This window comes from Bubalus bubalis, chromosome 17 (genome assembly GCF_019923935.1).
Source record: "Bubalus bubalis isolate 160015118507 breed Murrah chromosome 17, NDDB_SH_1, whole genome shotgun sequence".
NCBI lineage: Eukaryota > Metazoa > Chordata > Mammalia > Artiodactyla > Bovidae > Bubalus > Bubalus bubalis.
The window spans coordinates 27,971,412-27,984,323 of record NC_059173.1 but is presented as its reverse complement, the minus strand read 5'-3'; the positions used below and the strand labels follow the sequence as shown (position 1 = coordinate 27,984,323).

The following is a 12,912-nucleotide window of genomic DNA, read 5'->3' as shown; positions in this document are numbered from 1 at the left end:
GGCCAGGTTGAGGGGGAGAGCCAAGAGCATGGGTCCCTTAAGAGTTGTGGCTGACACCAACACCCACCCCTGCCCGAGGCCAGCGGATGCAAGTCTCCCCTCAGCACTGGTTGTTTAGTAGCAAATCGTTTAGCATGGACACATGTTTGTGTTTTTTTTGCATTTTTTTTTTTTTTTAGTTTCTTTTTCTTGTAGTTGATTTCTAGCCTCTCTGTCTCTCTCTTTTTATATCAGATCAGATACACACACACACACACACATATATATAGTGATGGGTGGTTTAGTGGCTAAATCGTGTCTGACTCTTGTGATCCCATGGACTGTAGCCTGCTAGGCTCTTCTGTCCATGAAATTTTCCAGGCAAGAAATTGGAGTGGATTGCCATTTCCTTCTCCAGGGGATCTTCCCAACCCAGGGATTAAACCCATGTCTCCTGCACTGTAGGCAGATTCTTTACTGCTGAGCCACCAGAGATTCCCATATATAATCACTTTGTTGTACACCAGAAACTAACACAACATTGCAAATCAACTATACTTCAATTTTTAAAAATGGTTAAAAAAATTAAAGTTAAAGAAATTAGTCTTAGGAGGATTGAGTTCCATAAAGGTTTCTTTGTTTGTTTTTTTACTTAAAAAGTCATTTTACAAGTGAAAAAAATCAAGTTATTCAATTGAATTCTAAAACCTTTGGTAAAAGGAAATGCTAGTCTCTGATAAGAATAAAAATAAAGTAAGAATAGAATTTTTTAAATGTATACAACAATCAAGTTATAAGTAAAAGTTCAAATAAATTTCCTTCCTAAATAGCTTTATTGAGATAAAAGTCACAGGTTATACATTTCACCCATTTAGAGTATATAATTCATTGTTTTTAGTATATTACAGAGATCTGTTTTAGACTGTCTTCCTCACCCCTTAAGAAACCATACTCCATGGCCAGCGGCCCCTCCTCACCCTCTGCGACCTCCCTGAGGGATAGTGGCTACTCCTGGGTTTCAGCCCTGGGAGGATCATTCCATCTCCTACGCTGACCAGGCATCTCCGGGGGTGGTGCTGGCTCCTGGTCTGGGTCCTCCTGGGACTCAGTGTTGCGAGGAAGCCCTGTGGGGGAGGCGCCCCAGCGGGTCCAGTTCCAGCTACCTTGGTGGAAGAGGCTTCATTTCAGGTCACTTCACCAGCATGGCGCAATCTGACTGCCCTTTGCTGTGTGAGTCCCACTGAGAACCTCCCTGTCGAGCCCCATCAATCCACAGCACCAGAGAGGCAGTCACAGATTGCCCTTTGGGCCACTGAACTTTGGGGGGCTTGCTGGCAGTGGTGGGCCCTTGAAATGCTGTGCAGAACAGAGTCCCTCACAGACCCTCCCTAGAACCTGGAGTTGTCCTGAGTCCCTGACGCCCTCACCTCCCACACACGGTCAGCACCCAGCCCCAGTTCTTCTTTTTTGGCTGTGCCGGGTCTCTGCTCTAGCACAGGCTTCTCTTGCTGCTGAGCACGTGCTCAGAAGTCGCCCCGCAGCATGTGGGATCTTATTTCCTCCACCAGGGATCGAACCCACACCCCCTGCATTGGAAGGCCGGTTGTTAACCACTGGACCGCCAGAGAAGTCCTCCAGTCTGGTTCTTACAGGTGCCCGCTCCACAGAGCCCACTGACCCCGAGGTTTGGCAGTGCCATTTCGTCTGTCCCGCGTGGTGCCAGAGCTTTCTGAGACCCTCTGCCCTGTGAAGGTTCTCACGCCAGCTCTCCAGGCCCCACCCTCTCACCCACCCCACAAACCCAGTTGGAGCCTCTTCACAGCCCATCCCCCTGCTCTGCCGGGACCTCTGTCCTGCCTCCCCCAACCTAGGGAACCCCACCTGGAGAACCCCGGTACTCCTCCCGGCATCCCTACCGCTCCCCTAAAGGCTCTCCTTAGTCTGTGCACGGTCTCCCCCGCAGTAAGCCCAGAACTCCTTTCCGGGTGACAAGGCAGATGCTGACGCACCGTCTTCTTCCCAGAGCTGGGCATGGAGCCAGAGGTAAATGTCAGTCAATGTTAATTGAATGAACACTGTGTTCACACCACCCACATGAGAACAAACATGGCCGGGAATCGGCAGCCCCCCAGGCAGGCAGTTGGGGACCCTGAGAGTGAAAGAGGTGGGCTCCAGGGGCCCTGAGGGGTGCTGGTGGGGAAGGCAGGGCGGCTGACCTGAAGCGGAGTGTCCCAGGTGAGGGGCTAGGGGCTGGTCCTCAGTGGAGGCGGGCAGACCCGGGGAGGCTGCGGTCACTGGCTGGCGGCCATGGTTGCAGAGGCTGTGGCTGGTTTCTGGCGTTCTTGTGTGGGCCAGCGTCCTGCTGTCCTGGGTGCCCTGGCCACGGGTCACTGTGCATCTGGTCTCTCCTGAACAAGGAAGTGACTTCTCCTGGAGGGCAGAGACGGGGACACGGTGGGAGCAGAGGAGGGGCTGGGGGCCGTTCCAGTGATTCTGAGCAGCCCTCTCCGGTGAGTCTCTGCTTCTGGGCTGGGAGTCTTTTCTGTGGCCACAGGCTGGTCAGTGTCACTTCCACACAAAGGAGCAAGTGGGCCCCAAGATTTAAAGGTAGGATCGCTGTGAACTTAAGCTGTTAGCTACCAGAGGGCATTTTTTTCCGCAGGGAATATCCAGTCTCACACAGTGACCGGTGAGTCTTGCTTTTCCGTGTGTAAATGTGCCGGGCGACCTGTCCGCGACCCCTCATTTGGGCTGCACCTTCTGGTCACCTTTCTCATGGTCACCAGAGGCTAAGTCACCTCCCTGTGCAGAGACTGAAACAAGCAGGGTGGGTATGGCTCCAGCACAAGGGGTTTATGCTGTAAATACAGTAGCTGCAGTTTGATCATATAATTTAAATTATTCAAATTTGTAAGGTTTTTGGCAAGGTTTGGCATCAGGCTTTTATTGGGCAGATTGAGACATCATGGAATCATACCTGATATTGGTGTTTGGAAGGCAAACCTGTGCAAAGATGCCTGATTTGAGAGACGTATAAACGAATATCCAAGAAAAGAGATTCTGTGCATAGAAGAATATTTGAAAATAACTAGAGGCCACAAATATGAGATAACTATGCCTCCAGGACCGAGTTTAATCCTGGTAAAATACGTACAATATAGAATTTACCATCTTAACAATTTTTAGGTGCACAGTTTAGAGCCATTAAGAGCATTTTCATTGTTGTGCAGCCTTCCCCCCATCTCTCTCCAGGACTCTTTCATCTTCCCAAAGAGAAACACTGTCCCATAAAAGTGGATCATACAGAATTTGTCGCTTGGTGTCTGTCTTGTTTCACTGAGTATGATGTCCTCCAGGTTCTTCTATGTTGTAGCCGGCATCTGAGTCTCCATCCTTTTTAAGGAGAGTAATATTCTATTATGTGGACGGACCTCATTTTCTTTGTCTGTCATCCACTGATGGGCCCTTGGGCAGCTCCCTGCTCTTGGTCGTTGTGAGTGATGGGCTATGAGCACAGGTAGACTGTGACCTTCCATGAACTGGGCTTTCTTGAGCCCCGGAGGGGGAGGGTCCAGTGCTTCCGTGTTGTGAGGGCTGTTTGACAAGGCACAACGTACCCAATTTTATAAACTGGGCCTGTGCACTTTTCAAGAGCCTAAGAAAAAATATGAGACCAGAAAAAAAATTCCCCCCTGGTTTAAAATACAAAAAGAACACTGTAGGTTTTCCCCCGTTGTCCAGTGGTTAGGACTTTGCCTCTCAATGTAGGGGGCATGGGTTTGATCCCTGGTTGGGGAACTAAGATCCCACATGCCATGCCAGGCAGTAAATAAAGGATGTTTTAGTCCAGTTCATTTGCTCAGTCATGTCCAACTCTTTGCGGCCCCATGGACTGAAGCACGCCAGGCCTCCCTGTCCATCACCAACTCCCAGAGCTTACTCAAACTCAAGTCCATTGAGTCGGTGATGCCATCCAACCATCTCATCCTCTGTTGTCCCCTTCTCCTCCCGCCTTCAATCTTTCCCAGCAAAAGGGTATTTTCCAATGAGTCAGTTCTTCGCATCAGGTGGCCAAAGTATGAATATTCAGGACTTATTTCCTTTAGGATTGACTGGTTGGATCTCCTTGCAGTCAAAGGGATTCCCAAGAGTCTCCTCCAACACCACAGTTCAAAAGCATCAATTCTTCGGCCCTCAGCTTTCTTTATAGTCCAACTCTCACATCCACACATGACTACTGGAAAAACCATAGCTTTGACTAGATGGACCTTTGTTGGCAAAATAATGTTGCTGCTTTTTAATATGCTGTCTAGGTTGGTCACAACTTGTCTTCAAAAGAGTAAGCGTATTTTAATTTCATGGCTGCAGTCACCATCTGCAGTGATTTTGGAGCCCCCCAAAATAAAGTCTGTCACTGTTTCCATTGTTTCGCCATCTATTTGCCATGAAATGATGGAACCAGATGCCATGATCTTAGTTTTCTGAATGCTGAGTTTTAAGCCAACTTTTTCACTCTCCTCTCACTTTCATCAAGAGGCTCTTTAGTTCTTCTTTGCTTTCTTCCATAGGAAGATGTCATCTGCATATCTGAGGTTATTGATATTTCTCCTGGCAATCTTGATTCTAGCTTGTGCTTCATCCGGCCCAGCATTTCTGCATATACGTTAAATAAGCAGGGGACAATATACAGCCTTGAAGTACTCCTTTCCCGATTTGGAACCAGTCTGTTGTTCCATGTCCTGTTCTACTTTGGAACTTCCCAGGTGTTCCAGTGGCTAAGGCTCCTTGCTCCCAATGCTGGGGGTCTGGGTTCGATCCCTGGTCAGGAAACCAAATCCCACATGCAGCAACTGAGAAACTGTGCAGCCAAATAAATCAATAAAATGATAATAAAACAATTTGTTTAGAAAAATCTTCATAATATAAAAAAGAACATTGCAGGTTAGAAACGTTAAAATGTTCAAGTTGTGATCGAAATTTAGCTCTTATTCACTTATGAAATAATGATTGTATTTGATACGTGTGCTATGATGTGGGAACAGAGTGTACAAAGTTCAAACAGTGACTGTGGGGCTGCCATTTATCTTGGAAAATGTTTATACGACTCAACTGTCTGGTGTCATTTTCCTCAAATCATGTGATGTGTGGCATCCGAGACCTTTGACCTGCTGTGAAGGAAACCAAGTTCCTGCACCCTTCTGCCGATGGCCCTCACAGATCAGCTGGAAGGCAGAAGGGTGGTGGTCAGCTGCGTGGAGAAGGCTGCAGCCGGGGACGAGAGGCAGCTGATCCAGAGCTTTCCCAGCATGTGGGCTGGTCCATCCCTGCACCAGGCCCGAAGACAGGCAGTGGGCAGACACTGATGGCTGGAAAGCTTGGCTCCAGCGCACCCAAGGGGAGGATGTCAGTGGGGAAGATGGGCCGACTGACTAGATATGGGGTGTTGTTATGGCCTGAACTGCGTCCTCCCAAATCCTACCCCAGGACCTCAGGATGTGACTGTCTGTGGAGACGGGGCCTTTAAAGAGGTGACTGAGGTAGAATGAGGTCTATAGGGTGGGCCTTCATCACATAGGACTGGTGTCCTTATAAGAGATCAGGACACAGGCACACAGTGATGGCCATGTGGGGACATGGGGAGAAGATGCCAAGGAGAGAGGCCTCAGAGGGAACCAGCCCTGCCCACACCTTGATTTGGGCCTGCCAGCCTCCAGGATGCAAGCCCATCCTTGTCTGTGGTGTTTGTTACACAGCCTAGCAGACTGATATGGGCATCCCATGTGATGGGTTAGGGGGCACATTTGGCTTCTCAGGCTGGTCCTGAGTTGGAGGAGGGGCACAACCAGGGTGGGCATCTGGGGTCACTGAGAGGTGTGACCAGCTCCCCTGGCTGGCTGCTCTAGGCTGTGGGTCTGTCTGTAAGTTCCGTCTCCCAGGACTAGGAACTGTGTCTCAGGTTCCACCATGGAAACACTTGTCTTTTTCCCAAGGGCCACTTTGGAGTAGAGGGTCAGGAGTCTGGGTGGGAAGACTGGGAGGTTCACGGGCCCCCAGTGAGGCCCCAGAACCCAGAACAGCCTGCTCACACCTGCAGAGCTGCAGTGAGGTGGGAGGAAACCCTCAGACACACCTGGGCATCTGTCAACATGCAGGATGCTCATGTGATAAAGGTGTGTCCCAGCTTTGCGGGTGCTGTTTTTTTTTGTGTGTGTGTGTGAGGGGGAAAAGTTTAGAATGCTGTTGTCACATGTTGAAATAGACTTTGAAGTGCTTTTTAAAAAAATCATGTATTTGTTGGGTCTTCGTTGTGCTGCACAGAATCTCTAGTTGTGGTGTACAGGGTCAGTAGTTGTTGGGCATGGGCTTCGTTGCCCCTCGGCATGTGGGATCTTAGTTCCCCAACCAGGGATCAAATACACATCCCCTGCATTGCAAGGTGAATTCTTAACTCCTGGACCACTAGGGAAGTCCTTGACTTGCCTTTTTAAAGGCAGAATTTAAAAGAGAAATGGTATTGTTGTCACTAAGACCAGCATCCTCTGGTCTCTTTTCTCTTCGTCTTTATCACTTTTCAGTGACAAATAGCTCCAAATAGGGCTCTGAGTTCATGCTATTGTGTCTCTTTTGAAGCAATTAGCAAAACTTCTGAGTGACATGCATATGCTTTTTGTGGCTCATGAGCTATGGTTTACTGCTGATACATTTAAATCTAAAATTACCGAAAACCAAAACTCATAGCAGTGACATATCCTGTGACTTGTTTTTTATATAATTTTTATTTATTTCTTTTTGGCTGGGCTGGGTCTTTGTTACTGTGTCGCCTTTTCTCTAGTTGCAGTGAGAGGGGGCTACTTTCTAGTTGCTGCAAGTGGGGACTACTCTTTGTTGAAGTGTGTGGGCTTCTTACTGAAGTGACTCCTCTTATTGTGGAGCACGGGCTCCAAGCCATGGGCTTCAGTAGTTGCGGCATGTAGGCTCAATAGTTGTGGTGCACGTAACCTCAATAGTTGGTCTGAGGCATGTAGGATCTTCCCGGGCTGGGGATCGAATTTGAGTCTCCTGCATTGGCAGGCGGATTCTTTACCACTGAGCTACCAGGGAAGCCGTGATTTGTTATTTCCATTGACAAAAACATATAAATGAGGCTAAAAGCCTTTTGCCCTTCTGAGATGTTTTGTGTTGCTCAGTTCTGTCCTTACGGGAGGCGCAGGGTTATTTCTCGGTATTTGTATGGGGCCAAAGGAATCTGTGCTGACAGTAATGGCCCGGGAGAAAATACCAGCCTTGCTCATTTGGATCAGGTGCTCCTGTGTGAGGTGAGAGGACAGATGGGGGGAGGCTGAGGATGGGAGGACTCAACCTGGAGAGCTGGGTGTGTTCCTGGGCTTGAGACCTCAACATTTCAGGGAGTTTAGAAAGCAGATTTCCACTGTGCTTTGGAAGGCAGATGATATTGTGACTTTACGGAATCATCTGAAAACCATCAGTTGAACGGGAACCCAGACCTCACTTCACAGAGAGGGAAACCAGACCCTCAAAAGACCCAGTGGTCTCCCCATGGCCCCACAACAAATAGAGTGACCTGGGAGAGTCTGAGGTGGGGGGCCTGTGGTCCCTGAGGACACTGTTCCTGTCACATCACAGGGTCCTGAGCTGGAGACCACAGGGGCCAGTGACAAGGTGGGGCTGAAAGACAAGCCAGGAGAGATTCTGGAACATGGGATGGAGGGAGGGAGGGGAGCAGGGGACTCGGCAGCCTGGGGAACCCCACCCCGTTCACTCCCGACCTTCCCAGGGTTTCTGGGCTTCTACACTGTGCTCAGCAGAACTCGGAAGGACGGTGTTCGGATCACTTCCGCTCCCTGCAGGGCTCTGTGCAAGTGGCTCTGCTGATGGGCCCCGGCTGTGGTGGATAACAGAATATTCTAGATCAGTGGTCCCCAACCTTTTTGGCACCAGAGACCAGTTTCATGGAAGACAAGTTTTCCAGGGCTGGGAGGTGGGGATGGTTTCAGGATGATTCTCATAAGGAGCTCGCAACCTAGATCCCCGCATGCGCAGTTCACAGTAGGGTTCGCGCTCCTATGTGAATCCAATCCCGCCACTGAGCTGACAGGAGACAGAGCTCAGGCTAAGGTAATGTGAGCACGTGAGCAATGGGGAGCGGCTGTAGATACAGATGAAGCTTCTCCGCTCAGTCGCCAGTCTCCTCCTGCTGTGCAGCCTGGTTCCTAACAGCCCCAGGGATTTCCTGTTCTAGTTGGAGGTGGTGTAGTTACACAACATTAAAAATGCATGAAATGCCACTGAATTGTCCACTTCCGAATGGTTAATTTTATGCTGTTTGAATATCATCTCCATTGAAAAAAACAATTAGGAATAAATTGGAAACCAAATTGCCGGCTCTATGAACAGCCAGGGAACCAACCACATAGCCCCAGTGGGTCGGAGCAGCTCAGGCTGAGGGTCTGGAGGGCCTCTGCAGAGGGACTCGGAGGCGCAGGAGGAAGCAGGCTGCAGAGGGTAGGCCCCCCGCGCACACATTAACCTCAGAGACATTCTCCTCTGAAGCAAAAAAGGGCTTGATCGTTCTCCAGAGAAAAGTGCTGTTGAAAATCTATTTTCCATCAGTAATAAAGAGAAATTTGCTACAAGCTCTAAAGAGACACGGAGGGCCCTCAGGTGTGTATTAGGAAGGGGAAAAGTCATCTGAAAGGCCGCAGAGTGCATGGTTCAACCCCGGGATGCTCTGGAAAAGGCACAGCCATGGGGACAGTAAGGGGTGGGGTGGGCGGTGCCAGGGCTGGGGGGGTGAACAGGCAGAGCGCAGAGGGTTTTCCAGGCAGTGAGATGACCCTGTATGTCCCTTAATCACAGGTACATCATACATTTGTCCAAACCTGTAGCAGGTACAGCACCAAGACTGAACCCTCATGACACAGTGGGCTTCAGTTTACAATAATGTGTTGGTGTCAGCTGATGGGTCGCAGCAAATGCACCCAACTAAGACATTAACAATGGAGGTGGAGGTGGAGGGGGGGCAAGGACGGGAATTCTCTGCACATCCTACACAATTTTGTAAACAAAGCCCCTCTAAGAAAATCACATCATTATTTTTCTTAACATCATGCCATTTTGCCCTTACTCCTGTTTGTTTATATATTTGGCTGCATCAGTTCTCACTGTGGCACGTGGAATCTTTTTTCTTTGTGGCTTGTGGACTCCAGAGCTTGTGAGCTTATTTGCTCCACTGCCTGTGGGATCTTGGCTTCTCAGAGCCTGCCTGCCAATGCAGGAGACGTGGGTTCGATCCCTGAGTTGGGAAGATCCCCTGGAGGAGGGCATGGCAACCCACTCCAGTGTTCTTGCCTGGAGAATCCCATGGACAGAGGAGTCTGGTGGGCTGCAGTCCACAGGGTCGCAAAGAGTCAGACGCGACTGAAGTGACTGAGCACACAGCACACACATGTGGGATCGTAATTCCCTGGCCAGGGATCAAACCCACACCCTCTGCATTGCAAGGTGGATTCTTAACCACTGGACAGCCAGAGAACCCTGTCTATTCATTTTTGAAAATCCATGTTGATGGAGAAGGATTAGGAAGGCAGGAGGGAGGGGAGGAGGAGCCTCGTGCGCAGGCATCCATGCCCTCTGGTGCCAACAGGCCGAGCGATGGCCAGCGCTGGGCATCTGCTGCTGCTACTGCTCTGCTTGCTACCCGTGGCCCTGGTGCTGACAATAAAGAAGTACCAGCAGCTGTCCCATAAGGTAAGCGTCACGTCCCTGTCTCTGTAGGGCCCAGGGCTAACTCTCACCAGACCCACCCCAGGGCACCTGGGCTCCTAGCCCCCTTTCCTGCCATGTGCTCTGTGCTTTTTCTCCTGCCCCACCCCCACTTTGAACTGGACCCCCACTTCATGAGTGCCTCTGCTTCCTAAAGCTCTCAGATCCCCAGGATGACTGACTCTTGGTGGACTCCCAGATCCCCAGTGCCAAGTCTCAAGTCCAGGGACCCCACACAGGATTGGGGAGTGTGTGCAGAAGAGGCAGTGAGGGAGGAGGCGGGGCAGGGGGTGGTCTGTTGGGGCGACGTGAGCAGCTCCTGTGCGTCATGCAGTGACAGCAAGGACAACGCAGTCTGCCGGTCCTGGGGCCGTGTGTCACCGCCCTGACCCCCATGTCCTGCCTGGTCCGGGGTGCCCGCTGTGCAGGATGCAGGAGGGAGGGCACCACGCTGTGTGGCTGGTGCTTTCCAGATGCACCTCCCTCCTCTGTCCCCCGCTCACCCGCTCGGCTTCTGGCCTCCAGTTCCTGAACCCAGACGACAGCTTTTATCTCGGCCAAGAAGAGGTAAAGTTACTCACAGCCAATAGTAAACCGGCAACAACGACTCTTTGCAGCCTCCAGTAATTTTGCGTTTGTAAAGGAGTTTTGAGATGTTGAGAACCAAGTTGAGGGCACCTCCTCGCAGGAGGTGGGCAGGTGGCAGGCCTGGGCTTCAGCTCCAACTCCTAGTTGGCTGTGTGACCCTGGGCAAGTCGCTTACCCTCTCTGAACCGTGACATCTCACCTATAAACTGTGAGAGCACGTGGAATGGGCCAGGTGAGCTTCTTCCGCTCACCAGCATCCTTTGTCCTCTGGGCCTGGCTCCCTTAGTCTTCCGGAACAGTGTCGGGCAGGCAAGCTAATTTGCCGGGCTGGACAACAGCCTTGCAGGGACGCTGGATCTGTGGGGACACACGTAAAGGAACCCCAACTTTGCAGCGCATCGGAGAGCCCTGTGAGACGCACAATGAATGCCAGAGTGACTGCTGTGTCACCAACAGCCTGAACCCTCAGAAGTTCTGCACCGCCCAGACCGTATTCCAGCAGTGCCTGTCCTGGAAGAAGGTGTGTCCTGCCCGGGCGGGTGAGAGGTGGAGGGCAGGGGGCTGGGGAGGGCAGCCCCTGAAAGGAGGGGCCTGGCAGAAAGGACCGCTCTCCTTCTCCTGCAGCCAAATGGGTACATCTGCAAGGACCACTTGGAGTGCCAGAGCAAATGCTGTGTCATCAACAACTACAGTGTGCAGACGTACTGCAAAGCCAAGACCATCTTCCTGCAGTGCTTGCCCTGGCGCAAGGTGAGGCCAGGGGCCACGGGGCTGGAGGGAGGCGCCCGCCAGCTCTGACCTCTGACCTCTGTCCCCAGCCCAACTGGGACTACTGCGACTACCACAGCGAGTGCCGCAGCAAGTGCTGCATCCGGCTGAACGAGCTCAGCCCCAACCGCTGCGTCCCCCAGAGCGGCATCCTGCTCCAATGCCTGCCCTGGGTGAGTCCTGGAACCCAGTCCGGCCCCACCTGGGGGGCTCAATCCCGCGACTGGCCTGAAGGCAGGCGGGCAGTGACCTGGAGGGCGGTGTGTCCACGTGTGTGGGTGGCCGTCCCCTCCAGGAGAGGCCGCCAGTTGTCTCTGCAAGTTGGCCTCCTGTTGCTGCACCTGCAGCAGGAGCGCGGCTGAGCTCAGAAAAGGACACAGGTTGTGGGGAGTGGGTTATCAGGTCCACTAGAGTGGCAGCAGGGCATAGCGTGGGCACTTGGGGAAGGGCCAGCATGGTGGTAGGTGGTGGGCCCACAAGATCCGGCAGCACCAGGGCCTAACTCCTGTGGGGCTAGACCCCCGGCTGGACGAAGGGGAGGGCCCCCTCTCAGGAGTTTCCTCCACTGGAGACTTTCACTGGCTGAACTGGAAATCCCGAAGGAAAGGGTTCAGTGAGGCAGCCTGCAGAGCTCAGCCCCCAGAACACAGAACCTGAAGACACCGTTGAGAACAGTTGGGGGCAGAAAGGGATGGGGGGACGGTGATGAGGTTGGAGAGGATGCTCTGGTGTCTGAGCTCAGATGCCAGGATCCAGGACTTCAGTCTGATTATAAAGGTGTGTCTGATCCCAGAGGTTGAGAACCAGGCCTTTCTGAGCATCCTCCCCTGCCAGCCATGGTCCATCAGCACCCAGAACAACAGTGGGTGCAGCAGGTGCCACAATAGTGAGTCCACGGGTGTCCCCAGGGTATCCAAGTGAACCAGGCAACACCATCAGTGGCTTCCCCCAGAGGTGCGGACGGTCAGTGCTGAGGAGAGTGTCTGGTCATTATCCAACTGGCCCTGAAGGCCAACTCCTTCCTGCCTCGTGGGCTGTGTCTCCCTGTGTGTTTCCTAATTGTGCTGTGCCTTCTAGTGACGTGGGTCCAGTCTGTGCCCTGGAGACCACCCTACACCCTGAGCCCTGAGTCTGTTCATAGGACCATGAAGACCTGCAGGTATTACACGTCTAACCGAGACCATCCATATCTGTGCAAGCCAGGGGCAGCTCCTGGAACCTCAATGTGATGACTTAGCATGAATAAACCTCCTGACTGAGTGAGCATGTTTCTGTGGGTGTGAAGACCCGGGTTTCAGTTCTGCCGTCTTGAGGAGCCCCCTCAACCAGAGACCAAGTCTCCCCAGAGGAAAGGGCAGGTGTAGACGTGCCCCTCCCCTGCAGGCACATGACTGTGACTTGTCATCACAAGTAAAAGGTTGGAAGGCTCCCCTGACCTTGTGGATGGTGCAGTGAAGGCACTGGAGCCCGGGGAAGACCCCTGTGGGGAGGGACCACCCGCTGGCCCCTCCTCCTGCTCCCTTGGTCCCCAGGGTCCCCACTTCCCCCAGGAGCTGAAGTCCTGGCTGATCTAGAAACTGTTCCCTCTAGTGGCTTCTAGAGGCGAACACCACAATTGGCTGCTCTGCTTCCAGAGCGCCAGAAATTTTACCGTCGCCTTCCTCTGTGCCCTCACCCATCTTGCAGATACCAGGCTGCTTTTTGGGGCTCTGTTAAAAAAAATTCCCCTCCCTCTCCCTCCTTTCCTTCTCCTCCTCTCCCTCTCCTTCCTCCCACGTCCCTCTCTACTCCGAG

At 52.1% G+C, this 12,912-nt stretch overlaps 1 protein-coding gene across 5 annotated transcripts; it reads left to right on the top strand.

The window, feature by feature from the left end:
• Positions 1-2,051: 2,051 nt before the first annotated feature.
• On the top strand, positions 2,052-12,384 carry LRCOL1 (leucine rich colipase like 1). 5 transcript variants are annotated; one of them, XM_006078259.4, is made up of 7 exons: positions 2,056-2,143; positions 2,642-2,668; positions 9,644-9,747; positions 10,745-10,870; positions 10,975-11,100; positions 11,169-11,291; positions 12,196-12,384. In XM_006078259.4, exons 1-7 carry the CDS (start codon positions 2,074-2,076, stop codon positions 12,196-12,198), a joined length of 579 nt encoding a protein of 192 aa, XP_006078321.3. In that variant the 5' UTR covers positions 2,056-2,073; the 3' UTR covers positions 12,199-12,384. The 5 variants fall into 5 exon arrangements, with proteins under 5 accessions (XP_044786262.2, XP_006078321.3, XP_044786264.2 ...); XM_044930327.2 differs by lacking the exon at positions 2,642-2,668 and having other exon boundaries at positions 2,052-2,143; XM_044930329.2 differs by lacking the exons at positions 2,056-2,143; positions 2,642-2,668 and adding an exon at positions 2,263-2,489.
• The last annotated feature ends 528 nt before the right edge of the window (positions 12,385-12,912 follow it).